The sequence below is a fragment of the Mustela erminea genome, chromosome 18 (assembly GCF_009829155.1).
Source record: "Mustela erminea isolate mMusErm1 chromosome 18, mMusErm1.Pri, whole genome shotgun sequence".
Classification (NCBI taxonomy): Eukaryota; Metazoa; Chordata; class Mammalia; order Carnivora; family Mustelidae; genus Mustela; species Mustela erminea.
In genome coordinates this window covers 30,462,039-30,482,469 of record NC_045631.1, presented here as the reverse complement: position 1 = coordinate 30,482,469, position 20,431 = coordinate 30,462,039, and the positions used below count along the sequence as shown (strand labels likewise).

The following is a 20,431-nucleotide window of genomic DNA, read 5'->3' as shown; positions in this document are numbered from 1 at the left end:
AGATCTAAAACACTAAACATGCTATCCCCTTGGGGGAACATGGAATTTGGCATTGAGAAGTGATGAAGGAAGGGATTTGGGTCCAAGAGAAGGCTCATCTTGTTTGAAGGGAGTGTGTGTGGATGAGGGAGCAGAAGGGGGCTTGTCTCCCTGCCCACCTGCTTCAGGTGGACCGTGCTGTGGGTATGAGCAGGGGGAGGGAAACCCCTTACAGGGGCAGGAAAGAGAGAGAGAGCAGCTGGTTGTCTTGCTTGTGTCGTGGCATCAGGATCCCCCTACTTGGCTCTTATAATATCCCTCTCTCTTTTCCTCCTCTCTAGGTATAATTTCTTCAGGCCTCCAGGATGGCCATCCAGTTCCGTTCACTTTTCCCCTTGGCATTGCCTGGAATGCTGGCAGTCCTCGGCTGGTGGTGGTTTTTCTCTCGTAAAAAGCATGTCAGCAGCCAGGACAGACAGGTGGAGGCCGGCGCTGTGGAACGGAGGGCTGGCTGTGCCATCAAAGAGCCACGTGCCCGGGAGGACCCCTGTCCTGGAGTAGTGTCCCCGCCCCCCAGCATCGGAGCCCCTGCAGAAAAGGAGCCATCAGTTGTGAGCAAGCCTCCCTCGGAGCCCCCAGCCTTGCTGCGGCCACATGCATCCTGTCGCCGGTCCGAGTCCTCCGGCAGCCTTCCTAACATCACAGATACAAGATTGCGGCCAGGAACACGCAGAGATGACAGTGCAAAGGTGGAACTAGCCCTGACGGGTGACGAAGCCGGGTCCGTTCCTCCAGAGTGTCCCCTTCCAACCCCAAAGAATGTTCCTTTCCCCCACGTGGCGACAGAGGTGTGCAAGCAAGAGGCGCTGTTCAGTGCAACGGGAGGGCGGGGCTGGCAGGGCCAGGCTGCAGCCCCCCAAGAAAAGCCAAGAGAGACGGGTGGGGCTGAAGGCACTGGGGATGCAGTGTCTGGAGAAAGCCTGCCTGAGGAGAGTGTGTTGTACCAGGAGCACGACTCCGACTCGGAGATCCGCAAGGCGCCCAGTCCTGGGGAGAAGAGGCAGGACGGACCACCGCAGACGGAGGAGGATGCTGTGGGGAAGCTGTTGAGCAGCCTCATCGAGTCGGCTCACGCAGAGCTGATGGAGGATGACGAGCTGCGGGCACCCCAGGTTGGCGACCAAGCCGGTGACGCAGATGGTGCCGGGCGGCCGGGCAAGGAGGAGGCCGTGGAGCAAAATGAGAAGATCGAGCAGGCTGCCTACCAGATCATCTCCAGAGTGATCTTGGAGGCAACTGAAGAGGTGCTGGCCACCACCGTGGGCAGGATCACAGATCGGGTGTATCAGGCTTCAGCTGGTCAGCTCCAAGGGCAGAAGGAAGAGAGCTCTGGGCCAGTCTGCCAGAAATCTTCTCCGGGGCAAGATGCCGGGGAGCCCGCTCCCGCCACCGTGGAGCCGGAGGCGGCCTCTGGTGCAGACGCCGCCCTCCCCTCGCCAGGCCTGCCCACAGAGGACCTGCCACCACCAAAGACCTATAAGAGCTGCCTGAGCAGCCCTTTGTCCAGTCCCACCAAGGACAGGAAGCCAAAGAACTCCGCACACCACATATCCCTGGCCCCCTGCCCTCTGCCAGCCGTCCCCCAGGGAGAGTCACCTGATGAAGCCAGTGTCCTGGTGCAAAATGCCGGGTGCGTCCCCTGCGTCCCCTGCACTTCTGACAGTAGCCAGGATGTCCCTTCAGTGGCCTCGGAGCAGTGCTCGGATTCCACCAGCACTTCAGGGCTTGAAGACTTGTGTACAGACACCAACTCAAGCCCCAGGAGCAAGGCCATCTCCCCGCCGCTGCCAGAAAGTACTGTGCCCTTCAGCAATGGGGTGCTGAAAGGGGAGCTCTCAGACTTGGGGAATGAGGATGGATGGACCGTGGATGCAGAAGCAGATCATTCGGGAGGTAGGAGGGTCTTGGATGGTCCTCTCTTAGAGGAAGGAGTGGGGGGCGGTTCTCCTTTGTTCGTAGGCAAAGGCTGCCGGTCTGCCTGTCCCTCTGCTACTTGTGCAGTAGTAATGCTCTTCAACTCCGTGTCCCTGTGGGCCTGCAGAAAGTCGGGGCCCAGCGTAGCACTGGTGGGTAACTGAGAAGTTAGGCTCTCCTGAACCCCCCAAAGCCACAGGAGCTGTAACTTGGTTCGGCAGCCGGGGACCATCCTCAGTCCTCCCAAAGGAGCCAGCTCCGTGTTGAGTTTGGTGGTTAACCTCCACCTGCCTCTTTTCCTCTCTTAACCCTAACCTCTTAAAGGTTTTTATAACGGAGAGGCCTCCTTAGCTTTAATTCCCAAGTACCAAGAATGGGTGTGAACTTTTTTTCAATGGTTTATTTCCTTTTAATCATGTGCTTGTTCCCATGTCTTCACCTGCCTTCCTTCTCCAGAAGCTCTTACCGGGTAAGTGCCCAGAGAGCGGCCACAGCCTTGACACTTGAGGGAGGCTCTCGCTCTCCTGCCTTGTTGTCGCCACTATTCCTCCGCAGAGAGCCTCCGCCATTTACTTTCTGTGCAGCTGCAGTTCCGTCCCCGGGAAAGAGGGGTGCTTTGGTCACGAAGTGTCCACTGGGGTTTCGAGTGCTGACCCCAACATAGGCAGTTCAGACCGCTCACATACAGGTCAGCAGCTCCTGACCCTGGTTTTGCAGCTACCCTGGGGTATTTTCAGTTATCTCCTACAAAGGGGCCGTGAATTCCCCGTGGGGGTCTCTGCCTTGCTTGTCCAGGAGCCACTCCCTACTGCCTCTGCTCAAGGAGGCTCGTCTAAGGGTTGGGAGTCTTTTGTGGGAATTTGACTCCTTCCAGCCACATCTGGTGTGTACCCCACACTGTATTTTGTCATCTCTGAGATGGCTGTTGATTCCTGTACCTCGAAATGAAAGAAAACTCATCATTGTGATCATGATCATAGAAGGCCAGAGACTCAAAGATGCATCCAGATTTCAGGGATGTTAAAATGTTGTTGTTTAAAGATCTTAACATGAGTAAACAAAAATTTTTCTAAGAATGGAGTTTCCCTTTATCCGCTGGCCCTCTGCTGAGTTAAGCCCATTAGCCATGTCCTGCCACCGGCAGATGCAGCGTGGCAGCTGCTCAGGTGTGGTGAGGGCCTGGAGTTGAGGCCTCGAGGGAGAGCAGGCTGGTGGCCGGGAGGTATAGGGACCACAGACCAGGGGATGCCAGTGCCAATCACTCGGCACTCGTGCAAAGCACAGGCTCCCGCCTCCCCCGCATCTGCACCCGAGCGTGCATAGCCCTACCTGTGGGTGAGGAAGTTGGAACCTAGGAGCTTGGGGACTGCCGACTGAGGAGGCTGGCCTGTGAGCTCAGCCTTCTGGAGTCTAAGCCACTTCTGGGTATCCCTGGGGTGACCCATATCGGCCAGTCCTATTCTATCCAGGGGAGGCAGGGGCCCCTGATGTTGAGGGACAAGGCCATTTCGAAGGTGACTTATCCTTAGCTGGGGACAGAATCTCTTTTAAGTCTTACTCTGCATCCAGACAACATGTGTGGCTTGGCAAAACCATGTGGATAATAACATAATTAGTAGAATCTCAGGAGCAATCTATTTCTGGCAGTTAAGTTGTCCCATGTTTAAGCCAGAATCCTTCCTCTTGAGCTGGTCTGTAACCAGTGTTTTTCCGGGATAGCTCCTCGGGCACACTCTTGAACAGGAGTAGAGCAGACCACATCAATGCCAGGGTCCTGCTTCCTGCCCTGTCGTCTGGGGCATGAACTTGAGTCTTTTGACCAGGGGGGTAAAGACCCACCATGAGCCCCGAAGAGTATGCAGAGGTATACAAGTCAGGCCTCCACAGAGGAAGAGGGGGGGCCCTCCTTCATTTACTCCCAGTAGGGCTCCAGGATAAGAATGGGGCCCTTAGACGAGCCATCAAGGAAGGACTCTTCTAGCTCTGCTTGACTGAAGTTCACAGCCCATGAGCCCACGCTGGGGACCGTCGGGGACTAGAGTCCCCTGGTCCGAGAGGCTGGCGCAGTTGAAGGGTGTGGGTTCGTTGTGACTGGCTGGTCTCTGTGGAGGCCAGCCCTGATAGCTGGCTCGGGGGAACCATGTGGACCTGTTGGCCTGCTCCCCCACCCTATGGACCCCCCCTTCCCAGCTCACCACTTGTCTCTGCTCCGGCAGCTGTGACTGGGTGTGGCTGCCAGTTCAGCAAGTGGGGCTGTGAGTGACAGGCTAAAATTAGGTGTATCTACACCCCCAGTCCTCCTTTCATTGGGGTTGTTCTAATAAGCCTTCTAGACTTCGGGTTGACAGTCACCTGCCAAGCTTGAGGAGGGGGTGTGGGGTGGGGGCCTCCTGGGAATGTGGATTTGGAAGTTCTGTGTTACTGACGGCTCTTAGCTGGCGTCTGTATGTCTGTGCATGCTGCTTCCTCCCCTGCAGGCTCGGACGGGAACAGCATGGACTCAGTGGATGGCTGCTGTGGGCCCAGGAAGACTGACAGTTTCCAGAATGCCCAAGTGGGCTCCAGTCCTAAGAAGGTGGACCTCATCATCTGGGAGATCGAGGTGCCCAAGGTAAGGGCTGCAAGGTCCACGGTGCCTCAGGCCCAGGGTCATCGGGCTGAGTGGGGAGGGATAGTAAACCCAAAGCAGCCCCCGAGTGAGCCAGGGGCTGGAGGGAAGAGGAGTCCTACATTCTGCGAGGGCCTGAGAGCTTCCTGTGATGTGAAGTTCCTGCAACTGCCTTCAGGAGGGACCTGTTCCTGTTCTCATCTCCTTTAAAACTCACAGGCTACTCACTCTTCCCCTGGGCTTCCTTTGGTTTGCTGGAGCTCCGATCTGTTTGGAGATGCTACCAAAAACCAGGCTGAGGACGTGGGCCAGCCCAGAGTCCCTTTGCTGTGCCTGCTCAGAGCTCCCCAACGCAAAGTAAATTTGATAATTGAGTACAGCATAAATCCATATTTCAGAGAGCTTGAAAAGTATAGGCATGTAGGAAGAAAATAACAAGCTGCTCTAATCTCACCCCCGGGAGTGACTGTGAAGACGTGTGTTTCCTTCTCGTCTTGCACCCTGTGGTTTTTAAACAAAACTGAGATGATGGTGCTCTAATTAATGCTTTTAAATATTTCACAATTTAATTTTCCTGTGTTATTCTTTGAAAATATGATTTTAACTGCATTATTCATTGTATGAATGTCAGTTTACTTCACCAGTCCTCAAGTCCAGGGTACTGAGGTAGTTTCGAGCTTCTTACTGTTTTAACTTAACAATTTTATTGGCTTGATCTTGATGTTTATCACCGGGGCTCAGAAATAATTGGCAAACTGAATTCTCCTGGGCACTAGCTCCCTGCTGCCGTGGAGACTTGGCTTGCTGTGAACCCTGGGTTAGGTAGGCTGCTTTGACCCCGGGGTGCTGGCTCCCTTGGTGTTTTCTCCCCCTGTGACCCCGAGAGCCATCATGCCCTCTTCCCCTTTAGTCATTGCAAAGGGCATGGGCAGGCAGCTCTGTGTACCAAGCAGCTGTGTCCCTGGAAGCTCTGCTGGGGTGGGGTCATTTGGGATTGTCTCAGAGCTTGTCTTACTTACATCATGGCTAAGTTGGGCTGCTTCTGTCTGCCTTGAGCTCTTGGCACGCTGGGCACTTCTGGAAGCCTCGTGCTCTGAAGGCCCCGGGCTACTATCAGTCGGCAGCAGAAACCCGGAGGTTCTTTCTTCAACTTTTATTTTCAAATGGAGCCTCTTTATCTTCGAGTGTGGATAGACTTGAAGAGGTCGGAGAAGTCATAAACCCACCCTTGTGCTGGTAAAACCTCTCCTAGTGTAGATTGGGAGGAGAAGATGCTGGCTTTGCAGTTCTCTGGGTGTAGGCCAAGTTGTCGGGGAAGAAAGGGGAACTGCTGAGTCTGGGAGCTAGACTGTGTAGTTCAGCACTTGGTAGCTGTGTCATGTTGGGTGAGTTCCTTCGTCTCCTTGAGCTCGTTAACCTCATCTGTGAAGTGGTGATAAAGGTATCTGTTTCAGGGCTAAGCACTCAGAACAGTGGCAGATGAGTGCTGGCATGTTCATAGTTAATGATATGTTTGAGCTTGACCTTGTGTAAAACAAAGGTAGTCTTTGGGAATGTAGGGAATTGGTTTCCCATTAACACCCCCAATTGTGTCTCTTTCTCTCTCAGCACTTAGTTGGTCGGCTAATTGGCAAGCAGGGGCGGTATGTGAGTTTTCTGAAGCAAACGTCTGGTGCCAAGATCTACATCTCAACCCTGCCTTATACCCAGAACATCCAGATTTGTCACATAGAAGGTCAGTGGCAGCTGCTGGCCTGGGTTTCATGGTCTTGCCTGAAATGTAAAGCATTTGAGTCCTAATTATTGGAACTAAAAGTCCCCTTTTTGAAATCCACATCTCTGAATAGAAAACTGTGCTTATTCCCAGGTGAAGGGAGCCTGGGATAGGGGGGTCTTCTTCAGCCCTCCTCTCCAGTTCAGCTACCTGAAGGAGCCTCGGCTCCCTCCCCCAGATCTTCTGGCCGGGAGAGGTGTGAGCACTCAGACGGGCAGGTGGGGTGGTCCGGGCTTATGGTGCCTGCTGCTGCATCCCATCAGAGAAGAAGGTGATTCCTCTTTGGTTGGTGAGGGCAGGTCTTTCCCAACAGCTAGACTTCTGTTGCGTTCAGAGCATGGACACGGCAGCAGAGAGGTACCATTTGAAAGGTCAGTGGGTTTCAAGCCTCATTAGATGCCTTTCTTCTTAAGGCAAAACTTGGCTTTTTGGCACCTTAAAGATATACCTTAACTCTAGGAAAACTGTGGGGTGGGGATATGTATGTGAGTTTGGTTTGCTGTTCATCACACCCACTGTGACTCTCCTGCCTCTGCCCCCGTTCAGGTTCTCAGCATCATGTAGACAAGGCGCTGAACTTAATTGGGAAGAAGTTCAAAGAACTGAATCTCACCAATATCTACGCTCCTCCACTGCCGTCACTGGCACTGCCTTCTCTTCCAATGACTTCCTGGGTGAGCGTGCGCCTAGGGGACCAGACCAGACCTTCTTGTCTCCCTTTCACTCCAACCTGCCCCAGATAAGAAACTCCCAACACTGGGCCGGGAAGGCCAGAGTTCACTGATGCCTGTGACCTTTCACTGCTGGCCTCTGGTCAGTTTGGTTCTGCTTCTAGCCTGTGCTCTCTGTGGCTGGGCTTTGGGGCTGAAGTGCTGGTTCAAAGCCAGATGTGTCTCTGTCCCCAATTGGAAGAGCCATTCTTGGACTCTCCTGCCCTGGCACCTTTTGTGTCTTCAAGGCATTTGCCTAGAAAGGAGTATAGTCTATACAGGAGACTGGGTGCACCCAGACTGGCTTGGTGATGTGTTCAGAGTCCCAGACTAATACCTCGGAGGCCTGGGTGGGACCCACCCTTGTGTGTTTGGATGGGCTTGGAGTGGGTCCTTGTGTTCATTGCTCCTAGTTCTAGTCTAGTGGTGGCCCTGGTGAAGGAATCCCTTCCCCTTCCTTCTCACAGGAGGTACCTGGACTATAAAGGAGAAGAAATTCTCCCCACCCGGCCCCAGGCAGCCAGGTGGCTCTTTGGAGGGAAAGCTAACATGTTGACGCCCCTGTGTGCTGGGGTCTGTGGGCTTTCTGGGGCCTGTCCCTCAGGATCCCGCAGCATGCCCACAGCTCTGCTTGAGCCACCTCTTCCCGGGAGAAGAATTGTAGGGCTCTGTAGGCCAGATACGATGACGGCACTTCACACATGGGCTGGACGTGCTGCTTCCGGAGAACTGTCTCCCTGGGGTTGGTTTGGGAGGGTTGACTTCTTGGTTCTGTATCTTGCCCCCTTCAAAGAGTTTGTGCTGTTGGGGGAGGGGTGGGTGTCCTGTTACTTTCCTCTGGATATTGGGGAGTGGCCTGAAGCCCATTCCATGCTTTACTAATGAATTCTAGCATTTTCTCCCCAGAAGGCTTGGACCAGCCACGCTCTTTAATTGTAAATAATTGAGCAGGTGGATGGCTTCCTTCCCTGGTTCTCTGTGTGGCTTGGTGGAACTGGAGAGGAGGTCGCAGTTGCCTTTCAACTAGCTGCATGGGGAAAGGAGGGAGGTCAGGACTCTTAGTCAGAGACCTGGCCACGTGACTGGAAGGTGGCCTCTATATCCTCCTGTCGAGGGCACCTAGTTGTTGCCTGTAACTTGGCATCAGGAAAACGAGTGTCTAGGGTCACGTCACTTTTGAGAGCAGTCTTGGCCTCTGCTAGGGTATTAATATGGGACCTGACCACTGAGCAACCCACATTCCACATCCCAGAGTGGGGATGAGCTGGGAGGTTGTCTGTGGAGGGCAGAAAGGAGGAGACAGGATGACTCAGACTGTTGGTTTCTTGCTGGCAGGAAAGCAGAGTAGAGGGACCCTGTGGGACTTGGAGCTCCTGGGGTCAGCTGCAGGGCCCAGGTTGCTGGCTATGGACCTGGGGCCTGCCTACCTCTTACTCTCTGGTGCCTTGTTCTCCATGGCCCCTCATTCCTTGGCCTCAGGAGAGGCCTTTGCCCAGGCCCCTCCAGGGCATCCACAGCTGGCTCCTCCCTGCCCTGCAACGAGGCCTCCTCTAGAGGTGATTCTTAACGTTGCAGGAGAAGGGCCACAGGTTCCACACTTGCATGGCTGAGGTCGTTGTACTTGGGCTTCCTCCATTTGGGTGCCATATTGCTTTGGGCTGCCATGCCCTTTCCAAAGATATGCCAACTTATAGGCTTGCCTGGAGGCCTCAGGGCTTATGTCAGACATGAGAAGAGAAGGATTACTGCAGTGCCTTTTGCCCCTCCCCTTCCTGACAGCTCATGCTGCCTGACGGTGTCACTGTGGAAGTGATCGTGGTCAACCAGGTCAACGCCGGGCACTTGTTCGTGCAGCAGCACACGCACCCTACCTTCCACGCGCTGCGCAGTCTGGACCAGCAGATGTGCCTGTGTTACTCTCAGCCCGGGATCCCCACCTTGCCCACCCCCGTGGAAGGTAAGTGCTGCCCACAGGTCAGTGGGGAGCCCTGGGCTCAGTCAGGCTTTTGGGGGTGGCCTGTGCTGCCCACAGGTCAGTGGGGAGCCCTGGGCTCAGTCAGGCTTTTGGGGGTGGCCTGTGCTGCCCTTGGTTTTGACCCAGGAGGAGGCTGTCCCAAGATCCTTCATTGGAGCAGCATCCCTGAGTTCTTGCTGTTAGCGTGGAGTTACTCTGGGCTGTTTCCCAGCTGTCCCAATGGAAATGGTCTTCCCACTGGCTGACAGAGTCCCATGGGGTTAAAGTAGATTTTTGACACATGAGCTCAGATCTCAGCTCTGCCATCTATCTGTTGAGTGGGGCGGTGCCCTCTTGTTTCAGGAGTCGGGGTTGGATTGGATGTGTGTTATATGTAAAGTGCCTGATCCAGATGATGGTTCTCGAAGAAGCTCCTTGACGAGCCATAGACTCCTGCTGTGGTGTGTCTCACCTCCATGTGACAGATGAGAAAATGGGCCCTCAAGTCCGGTGGCTGGCCCAGGTGATCCCTGAGCAGGAACGGGGATCTAAACTCAGTTGTGCTCCTAGGTCTGTGCTTTGTCACTCTTAACTTATTGCCTTGTTGGCAGGAATCTAATGTCCCAACATCTCGTCATCCACCCCTAGCAGGGGCTTCTAACCTGGAGCACCCTAATGGTTTTAAGGCTTTAGGGAAAACTTTGAAGATACCTGTATTAGAAATAAGGATTTAATTATCATCAGAGTCTCTTAATGTTACTTCAATTCACCAGTGAAGACTGAACTGGGGTTTAAAAGGTGACTATGCCAGGGGCTCCCTGTAAGGGTCAAAGTGAGGACATAGTATGGTCAGCTGTGTGAGCAGGCCCTCACCCCAGAGTTCCATCTGTCCTGTCCCGGCTGCCATGGGGGTGTTGGTGACTGCTGGCGCACTTGCTCCCTGGCCTTGGCTGCCTGGGACAGCTGTGCTCTTGGTGCCTTCCTGAAGCAAAGGCTAGAAGAGGGGGGCTTATGCCTGGGGATCTTCTTCTGATCAACTTCTGAGTCGGCATAGGCCAGAACAGGCTCTAGGTACCAGGTCGACAAGATCTGCCGTACTCGGAGGTTCTTGATTTTTTTCTGGAATTTTAAGAATAAACATCCCATTCCCTGAGTTTTAGATAGGCTCCTTCTGGTCAATCCTTGTCCCTCTCAGGTTTTAGTAAGTTTCAGAGTAAATGGATTTGGAAGACTGCTTTTTGGTCTGGAGAGCTTTTTGGGTGGCATACATGGGAGGCCAGATTTCCCATGTCCAGGTCCTTCCCTTGGCCAGTCTCAGGCTCCAGGGAAGCTCTGGAGACTCCTGGCCCTGTGGAAGCACAGGCCTCTGAGAAGTAGCATGGGGATGTGGGTAGCATCGACTGGGGTGACCCTTGGTGCCCTGACCTATGCCCATATGCTCTCTTCCTGACCTGCAGTAACGGTCATCTGCGCTGCCCCCGGCGTGGACGGTGCCTGGTGGCGAGCCCAAGTGGTGGCCTCTTATGAGGAAAGCAATGAAGTGGAGATCCGCTACGTGGACTACGGTGGATATAAGAGAGTGAAAGTGGACGTGCTCCGGCAGATCCGGTGGGTCAACACTCCTCAGACATGCACACTCTGTGTGTGTCAGGGGGTGTGGGATTTCTGCAGAGCTGGCTTAGTTCTACCAAGCCTGGGACATGGGTTGACTCTTTCGGCTGCCTATTCTGGTTTGGCAGAGCCTGATAGAGACAGGCTGCATTGCTCGCCTCTGCTAGAAGGGCTGGTCTTGTGGCAGAGGTCCCTCGAGTATCCTTGGGCAGAAGTGGGGCAGGCTTCTCTCTGGGAACTTGATGCCAGGAGCCCCTCTGAGGTCAGCCTGCAATCGGGCATGCTGGGAGCTGCGGCCTGCTGCCTGTCCTGTATGCCTCTGCTTGGCTTCATCTTGGGTTTGGTGAGGACTCACAGTGTTAAAGCACCAGGTAAATATTGGCCTGAAATGGAATCAGCCTTCAAGTTCATAAACTGTTCCTTCCTTGCCTTTCTAGATCTGACTTTGTGACTCTGCCATTCCAGGGAGCAGAGGTCCTTCTGGACAGCGTGATGCCCTTGTCAGGTAACAGATGGGGCCTCTGACATGGTGGGAACCATGGTTGAGAGTAGGTCTTTCTCTTTGAGAACCTTCGTTTGTGCCCGGAGGACTTAGGCTAATACAGCTTGCTGCCTCTGTCAGAGTTTCTGATTTGACCGTTCAGCGCCGAGGCCCGAGGACGTGCCTCTCTGGCCAGTACTCAGTTGATGCCAGTGCCGCTGGCCCATGAACCACCCTTTCAGGGCCACTGTTCCAGACTTTACCCAGGCCATCAACTTTGAGAGATTTCTAACTCGGGCACTTTGTGGAACATGGTTGGGACCTAGGGTCCAGCATCTGTGGTCGAGGGGTAGGTGTGGAGGCATGCTGCACTGCTCAGCTGGGCCTCAGCTCCCGGGCACCATGGGGACTGTGCTGACACTCACCTGTGTGGTATCCTAGACTGACCCTGTCCCCAGACAGAAGGGTACTGACAGAGTGATCCGGGGCATGTTAAGGTAGCCTTGCTAGTGTTTTAAACCCTCTTGAAAACGGGATAGTATCTGTCTTTCAGGGAGGCCGAGGGAATCCCATAAACCCAGGAACTGGGATGTGGACGGTGGTCAAGTTGCAGCTGCCGACAACAGGGAATTTTGTATTTGTAGGTGATAGTCCAGCTGTGCCCCACTCTGCTCTTACTGTTCTGGTCCATGTCCAGAAAGTACACTGGGGGCCCTGCAGGCTCACTGGTGTCCTGGCAGCCTCCTCCTGTTTTCCTTTATTGCTCTTACGCAGTTCCCATCTCCGCAGTCTGTCCAAGCCCAGCCAAGGGGTCCCTCCTCCATCAGGCCTTACGCAGACCTCCCTGACCCTGCCTCTCCATCCTTGCTGCCTCTTGCCTCAGCTGTGCGCTTGTGCGTAGCTGTGTAAGCAGACGGAGAGTGCTGCCCCCGTGCCCTGACCACCAGTGGGGGGCTGCCCATTCTGTGCTCTGTGGCCCCACCTTTGCTAGGTGTCACTGCCTCACGCGAGGAAGGTTCGTCCTGGTCAGCACCCAAATTAGATGGTGGCAGTGACTGTGTTCCCCTTGAAGGCAGAGTTTCCATTCCTTTGCTCGTGTTCCCCAGCAGGTAGCCTGTAGCAGGGCCCCCATGAGTGTGTCCACTTGGAGCCCTCTGGAGGCTTGGCTTCTGTTCCTGCCATAGGTGGCTCTTCCAGACGAAGTTCCCCGGGCCCTGGCAGCATCCGAGGCTTCTGGAAACACCTGGAAATTGTGTGAGTGACAAGGGTGCTTTGCCTCCGTGAAAGCCTAAATGCTGCTTTTCTTTTTCCTTTTAAAGATGATGACCACTTTTCCCCTGAAGCAGATGCAGCCATGAGCGAGATGACCGGAAATACCGCGCTGCTGGCTCAGGTGTGTGTGGGGGGCAGACAGGCTGGACAGGGTCTGTCTGACGAGCCTCCTGCTGGCTTTTGTGCTATGCCTCCCACGGCCTCTGTTATCAAGGATTTTGGATTCTTTGACCTTTGAATTCCTTTCTCCTTTGTGGCTTGGGCCCTGGTTTGGTCAGTAGTCTTTAATGAAGGGTACATGGGGTAGGTTTGTAACATGCTTGCTTTCTTCTATTCTGTTTCTAGGTGACAAGTTACAGCCCGACTGGCCTTCCTCTAATTCAGCTATGGAGTGTGGTTGGAAATGAAGTAAGTTCTATGCTTTTCTTGTAATTTATTGGCCAGCAGTCATGGATGGATTTAGAGCTGATTCTGCCACTATCTCCTCTTGAGCTAATCAGGGCTTATAACTAACCAGTGGACCCCACTGCCCCCCACCCGGGGACATTTAGCAGTGTCCGGAGATGTTTTAGGTAGCCTCATTTGGGGGTGGTGATGCTAACAGTGTCTGGTAGTTAGAGGCAGGGTGGTGCTGCTAAACATGCCCCAGTACACAGAATAGGCCCCACAACAAAGTGTCAGTGGTCCTTCCGGGATCTAGAACCTTTCTGGACCCTGTGTCCAGTGGGTTTTCCCACCCCATTTCATGGTGCTCATGCTTAGATTTCTCTAGTGTACTGAAAAGCCTGCCCTCATGCCAACAGAATGTTCCATAAATACCCCTGTTCGCCTAGAAGAGTCCTGTCCCCCACCCCCACCACAATCTTCCGGTACTCGTAGCTTGCTGTGGTCTTCTGGGACCTGGAGCGGGAGGACCCTTGATGGCCTTGACTGCTGGCCCTGAGGTGCAGCGGGCCGAGCTTTCAAGGGAACTTTGTTTTCCAGGCGGTGTTGATAAACCGGTCGCTGGTGGAGCGAGGACTTGCTCAGTGGGTAGACAGCCACTACGCGGGCCTCTGACCCCGTCCCTGACAGACGCTTCTGGAGTCTTTGCACTGTTGAAAGTGGGCTTGGCGCTGAGGCAAAGACATTACATCAGAATAACAAACGTTGTCTTCCCCAGAAAGTTGTCTTTTTTTCCCCACACTGTAGTCATGTTGAGAAGTTTTGTCTCTGAGACAAGGAAGGAACCGTGGGTTCTTTCAAAAGCCATAAGATGGTGTTGAACAAGCCAGTCAGTTTAGCCTGGTTCCAAGCCTTTAAAAAAAAAGAAAAAATGAGAGTAAAACGGTCTCAACCAGGTTGTCCTCTGCCACCTCCGTTCCCTTCTTCCTTCCCACCTCCTCCCCTCACTCAGAACCAGACCAACCGCAGCAGACGGGCCAAGGGATGTGTTGCCTGGGAGGGTTTCTTTTCTTTCAAAATCTTTCTTCAGGGAGCAAGACATGAAATCACTAATTGGTATTGATTACTTGTACAGCTTATGTCAATGAATTTATGATATTTAACCAGTTTTTATAAACTTCATCTAGGTCTCTAGGAAGGCAGACTTTTTAATGCATATGTAAATACGAAGCAGTCAGACCTCCTGCCTTGGTGGGTGGTGGAGGGGAATGTTATCTTGCCAAGCCTGGTTGTAATTTGTAACCATTTTCTATTTGTGCAAACTCTGTAAATATATGTTTAAAAAAATGTAATATTTTGTATAAGATACACTGGAGAACAAAGGGAACTCAAGATTTTTTCCACACCCCACATCATCTGTGAGCAGAGCAGCTGTCCCTGCAGGTTCCTCCTGTGGCTTTCTGCATACTTGACAAGGTGACTGTAGGGGATAGATTGTGAGCGGGGATTTTTTTTTTTTCCTGTAAAAATTTGTTAAAAAAAAAAAAAATCAACTCATTTGAATTACCTTCCCGTGGTGTGTTTGATTCTTTTTTTAGACTGGCTTTTCAGCATTGTGCCGACATAAGAAAGTAACTTATATAAATCTTGAACTGTGTGCACTGTAGCTTTGAGTCCCTTTCTTCCAGGGTGAGAGGGTTGGGGTGGGGAGTGAGGTGGTGGTGGTGAGTGTGGTGGGCTGGAGGGGCCCTTCTAAAGAAGCCCTAGGGCTCTGGGAAGACCAATTAGCCAGAAATTTCCTTTTTTTTTTTTTTTTTTTTTTCCCTCCCTCTCCTTGCCCCACAAGGTGGCAGCCACAGGACTCTCTGGCTTCCCCTAGTGAGAGTCTCAGAAAGCCAGGCCTGAGTTTAAAGCACTGGCTTCCATAATTCTTTGGGCTGTCTCAAGAGATCTTTGAAGTTCTGTCCTCTCTTTTGGTGTAGGAACAATTTACACCTGCATGGGGAGAACAGAATGAAGTTTTGAGTTTTTAAGGATTTATTTTACAGAGAGTGTGTGCGTACTGGAGAGAGGGACAGAGGAAGAGGGAGAGAGAGAATCAAGTAGACACCCTCCTGAGCACGGAGCCCAGCATGGGGCTTGATCTCATGACCCTGAGATCATGACCTGAGTGGAAATCAAGGGTCTGATGCTTGACTGACTGAGCCACCCAGGCGCCCCAGAATGAAGTTTTGATTTAACGGCCTCTCCTCTTTAGGGCAAAGGTAGGCTTGGGCCCGTTGGCCTGTGTCTTGGCGCTCCCCACCCCCACCCCCCCAAAAGGGGTTTCTTGAAGGTGGAGGCTGCCCCACAGAGCTGCAACTACCCTCCCCGGCCATGGGTAACAAGTGGTTAACGGCCTGTTTCTCTCATCTCTAGGATCAGTTCATGGGACCAACCTCAAAGCAATGAAGCAAAATCATGGGAGTGTCCCGTGCTTGTACAGAGCTTGGCCCTGGGCAAGCTCTCATGCAGTTGTAGCTACAACTGGAGGTCATCCTAAGTCCCAGCAGTAATTGGCTGTGACATTGGCCAGCTTGGGTTACACCCAAGCTTTTTCTGTTCAGCTCTGTATCCCTGGAGCAGACAAGGGTATATGGGAGCCCTCAAGCTTGTGTGGGGAGAGTAGCAGAGCCTGGTGTTCAGAGTTGGCCTTTGGGAGCTATTGAGAGGGACCTACAGAATCTGGTGACTGGTGGGGGACAGGATAGAGGACAAGCCAAGACCAAGTCAGGGTAGTCCAGATAAGATGCTGTTCCGTGGAACAGCTCTTGGGGTGACAAGTTGATGGGTCAGGATCCCTTGGACAAGGCCTCCAGGACTGGGGGAGATGGGCAGTGGGGATGAGGAGGTGGGCTATTGTGGAACTTAATAGTCCTAGCTTTCAGGGGTGAGTCCATTTATGGAGTAAAGTGACTTTAGAGGTTGGTGAAGGTCACATACTCTGAATTAACCCTTCTCACATTATACAGGGTTCAGAAAAAGTTGGTTTTGACCATTTTGCTGGTAATCTTGTTGCTCTTACAGAGGGGTAGATTTATGGAGGTCCTCACTCCCCGACTGTGGACATCAGTCCTCTGGACCAGTATATTTTAGACACCTGCTCTGAGTTAGCTGGGCCATCCAGGGGATGGCTTAAGCATGGCTTTGAAAACTCATGGTGCTGGAGGGGTGCTGGTCACCTGCCTGAGGGTATGGTGGAGCCAGGTAGAGTGCTGGGTGCGGGAGCCTAGAGCTTCCAGCCTGTTCTCACTACAAGTGTTTATTTCAACCATTCTCCCCCCCCTCCCCCACCAGTGCTCAGGGCCCTGCCAGGTGTGGCTGCTCCCGGTGGGGTGTCAGCATGGATGCTGGGGCCTGTGTTCCTGCTAAGCCCAACACAGCCTTGCGCATACCTCTTAACCACCTCCAGCTTAAGATAAATCAAGATGAGTAGCTGCAGTGATGGAGAAAGGTGCTCATTTGGAAGAGATAAACTTGGTCCTCAAGACACCCCAGGGAGGCAGGGACTGACCTTGGAAATAGATGGTGACTTACAAAGTGGTTTACAGGTGAACACTGCAGTTGAACACTGCACTTGAAAGCCAGCCCGCTGTCCCAAGGCAGGTCTCCACCACAGCTCCTCTGAAGGACTGTGAGAACTGATCACGCTTCATTCTGCATCCCCAAGTAAAGGCTATAGTCCTGAAGTCATCACCCCACAAAACAGTCTCATAACTGAGAATGGAAAAAACACCATGGCAGAATGTGATCATTTTGCTTATAGGAGAAGTTAAAATTCAAGAAATGTAAACGAAGCCAGGAAGAACATGTAGCATCTCAGCCAGAGTGAACATTTTTGGTCCTTGCTGATCTAAAAAGGAAACAAAAAAACCTCCGCTGGGAAGGGTCATCAGGGATGTAGACAGAAAAGAGAACGTCTGGATTGTTTCTAGACCAGCACAGTCCAGTAGAAACATGGGAGCCACACGTGTAATTTTTAAATTTTTCTCTAGGAGCCTCAATAAAAGAAAACTGGGTGAGATAGTTTAAATAGTTTGTTTAATCCAACATTTCAATACGTAATGCATACTGAAAATACCAATGAGATTTTATAGTATTTTCATACTGAGTCTGGGGGAATCCTGTGTGTATATTTTATATTTCCAGTCCATCTTTTCTGCTTAATCACGGCTCAGGTGCTCAGCCACAGGTGGCTGCCTTGTTGGGTACCAGACTGTCCCACTGATCAGCATCACACCAATATTGACAGCCTTATGTTGATGTTTGTCCTTACTCAGAAAGCTCTAGGTTCTTTTGCACATTTACTTTTCCAGACGACCTTTAGCATGATTTTTTTGAGAGAGAATCATGGTGAATGTTTTACCGACATTTGGAAAAAATAATGCATGTTGTTGACTTGTTATAAAGTTTTATGTAATATATTAAATTGAGTTTATAAATTATTCATATCTAGTTTTTCTTTCTTACCCTCTCCCTCCACTTTTTTTTTTTTATTGTCTATACTTTCTGTCCGTTCCCAGGAAAAATGCATTAAAAGATTGTGGTTTTCCTGTTCTTAAGTGGAAACTTCTGAACGATGCTGTTACATTGCTTAGTTTGAAAAAGCTCATGGGTGATATTTTCTCATCAATGTGAGGTATCTTTGCTACTCTGTTTGGTGCTTTTTGTTTTAAATTTTTTATATTTTTTTCTGTCATTTAATGAGGCAGGTGGATGACTTGTAAACAGCACACTGCTAGAATTTTTTTCTTTTAGTGAAATCTAAGAGGTCAGTAGGTGAATCTGACTTGTTCATTGTGATCACTGTTGCAATATTATTATTTGCCATTTAGTTCATTTTTCTGTTATGTTTTGTTTCTGGGTGGTTTTGGTTTTTTGGTTTGTGATTTTTTTTTCCTTTTCTCATTTGCTTGATCAGGATTTTTCCCTGTAGTAAATTTAGCATTCATTTTTATTTTTTTAAAGATTTTATTTGAGAGAGAGTAGAGAGCACAAGTGGGGGGTGGGGGAGGGGTGGACAGAGAGGGGCAGAGGGAGAGGGAGAAACAGACCCCTGGCTGAGCAAGAAGCCTGATGACCTGAGCCAAAGGCAGATGCTTAACTGACTGAGCCACCCAGGCACCCCTAAATTTAGCATTTAAGATCTTGTTTCTGTGTTTTAAGTGGGTATCAGTTATTGGCCAATAACTTTGAATTTATGTTTCTCTTAATATCACATAGTTAAGGCCTCCTTTCCCCCAAAAAGGGAAACTCAGCAGAAACATTTCTGCCTTTCTTCCTATAAATGTGCATCCACACACTTTCTCTCTCTCCTGGGTTTTGTTAGAATCATCTAGAATCCAGTTCAGATTCCTAACTTTTTTCACATATGCCTCTATCTCAGGAGGTTTAGAATGGTGACATTAAACTTCAGTCATGTTTTCAGAAAACATTTTTTTATTAACATATAATGTATTATTTGTTTCAGGGGTACAGGTCTATGAATCATCAGTCTTACACAATTCACAGCACTCCCCATAGCACATACCCTCCCCAGTGTCCGTCACCCAGCCACCCTATGCCTCCCCACCTCCCCCTGCCAGCAACCCTGTTTGTTTCCAGGAAACATTTTTGCCCAACTTTGTTTCTCCAGCTTTCCTCCTGCTGTTTCTTATACACCTGCTCCTGAGGTCTTTATTTTGATTGACTTCATCTGGAGTATGACTTTGACTTTTTCTGGTTTTCAGAATACCTTGTATGTCTGAACATTTCTTTGTGTCCTGACAATACCAGCAGTTATTAGGCTGAGCATCTCTGCTGGAGTGAAGGTCACCTTGCCAAAAATTCTCTCCTCCCGCCCTGCAATCCTTGTATTCTTGCCCTCAGGCATGGTCCCTGAAAGGTGGGTAGAGGCAGTGTGGGTCCCAAGAGGCAGACTCACTTGTTTTCTCCCTCCCAGTGGTGGCTGTGTTGCAGGTGGAGCCTAAGCCACGCACCTGAATCCCAGCGTGAAGACGACATAGAACAGGGTTGCAGCCACTCCCTGGATGTTGGGAAGCAAGTCTGTTGTAAGTCACTGGGGTTGAGGTGGTGTCTCATCTGCAGCCTGTTCCTAGCCTGTCCTGATCAATGGTCTCTTGTCCTGGGCCCCTGACCTTTGCTCTGAGGACTCAAAGCTCTGGCCATGGGGCTTGGGGCAAGTTTCTCACCCTCTCTCCCCCATCCCCCATCCATAAAACCCGGGGGTGACTTAGATGAACACAGAGGTACTTGCCAGCTTTGCCTTTAGACTAATTTGTTCTATAAATAAGAGCCTTCCTGTAGATTCCTGTTAATGAGGCTGACTGACTTTGTATTTTTACAAAGCAAATTATCTAGGCGAGATTTTGGCTGTTTGTTGCTAGAAATAAGCCCGGCTGACATCTGGTGGGACAGACGCCATTTGAGAAGCCCCGGAAGGCCCCGGAAGGCAGACACCTCCTACCTCGACCTGGGATGGATTTCTTGCCTTTCTCCAGCTTCCTTGGCTTGGTGACAGGCAGGAGCTCTGCCCACCTCCCACTGATGTCTTTCTCTCCACTGAGTGCCTGCTGTATGCCAAGCATCCTGTGAGGGGGCTGCGAGGAGAGACACAGGCCTGTGGGGAAGCATGTCTCCCTGGGGAGGGGGGCTTGGTGGTCTCTACGCAGATGGCGCTCTCCTGTGGGGGTGCCTTCCCTCACTTCCTTAGGGGATCCTGGCAGCTGCTGGGAAAGCGGGAGGTGGGCTCCCGATCAGCAGCAGCAGGACTGGGACTTGGGCCTTCCAGACCGCAGGCTCTGCTCTTCCCCTTCATGCAATGTCTCTGCTTCTCCTGGCCAGAGGAGCCAAAGGGGCCAAAGGGGCCATGTTGACGGGGGGATGAGTGAAGCTAGCATTCCGTGTTTCTGGGAGGGCTCCTTGGAGGAGGTGGCCTCCACCACCTTGAAGATAGAGGAGGCTGAGGAAGGAGGTGAAGGTGGTAGGGCCACCGTCCTGCCAAGATGGGCCCGTGCTGTAGCTCTGGCTCGGGGACACGTGGAGAGAGATGGTAAAGGAGGAGTCATGTCACAGGAGGCAGTCTGCAGATGCATCATGTGTACAAGTCCTAACTTTTTTTTTTTTTTTTCATTTTTTTTTGAATAGGTGATACACACAATTCATGATTCCAAGGACAGCTAAAGATAACCAGGGAAAGGTGTCTCCTTTCTGTGTTCCCCAGCCCCCACCCCGTTTCTTCTCCAGGGGAGATGATTGAGTTTCTCATGTTTTCTACGAGAGGGCCCATCCCTCACACACACGGGACAGCATTGTGTCAGCCTCAGGTCACAAACCTGACTGGTGTTTGTACGTGCAGTTTTATTGGCCCACAGCCATGGTCACTGGGTTGCGTAGTGTCCATTGTGTTAAAACTACCAACTTGAGGACCTGCCATAGAGACCGTATGCCCTGCAAGGTCAAAAATACCTAGTCCTTGGGGTGCCTGAGGGGCTTGGTTGGTTAAGCCTCTGCCTTCAGCTCAGGTCACGATCCCAGGGTCCTGGGAGGGAGCCCAATGCAGGGGAGCCTGCTGAGTGGGGAGCCTGCTGAGCGGGGAGCCTGCTGAGCGGGGAGCCCGCTTCTCCCCCTCCTCCTTGCAGCTCCC

General features: G+C 51.8%; 1 protein-coding gene across 3 annotated transcripts in view; it reads left to right on the top strand.

Moving 5' to 3' along the window:
* Positions 1-14,403, top strand: part of AKAP1 (A-kinase anchoring protein 1) — a 33,877-nt gene extending 19,474 nt beyond the window's left edge. For all 3 annotated transcript variants that reach the window (XM_032322377.1, XM_032322378.1, XM_032322379.1), the window contains exons 2-11: positions 321-1,932; positions 4,431-4,564; positions 6,170-6,296; positions 6,882-7,009; positions 8,825-9,002; positions 10,457-10,607; positions 11,048-11,115; positions 12,411-12,484; positions 12,709-12,771; positions 13,348-14,403. In XM_032322377.1, the coding sequence (XP_032178268.1) occupies positions 345-1,932; positions 4,431-4,564; positions 6,170-6,296; positions 6,882-7,009; positions 8,825-9,002; positions 10,457-10,607; positions 11,048-11,115; positions 12,411-12,484; positions 12,709-12,771; positions 13,348-13,422 (2,586 nt within the window). In that variant the 5' untranslated portion in view covers positions 321-344 and the 3' untranslated portion in view covers positions 13,423-14,403. The remainder of the gene's footprint in view (positions 1-320; positions 1,933-4,430; positions 4,565-6,169; positions 6,297-6,881; positions 7,010-8,824; positions 9,003-10,456; positions 10,608-11,047; positions 11,116-12,410; positions 12,485-12,708; positions 12,772-13,347) is intronic.
* The last annotated feature ends 6,028 nt before the right edge of the window (positions 14,404-20,431 follow it).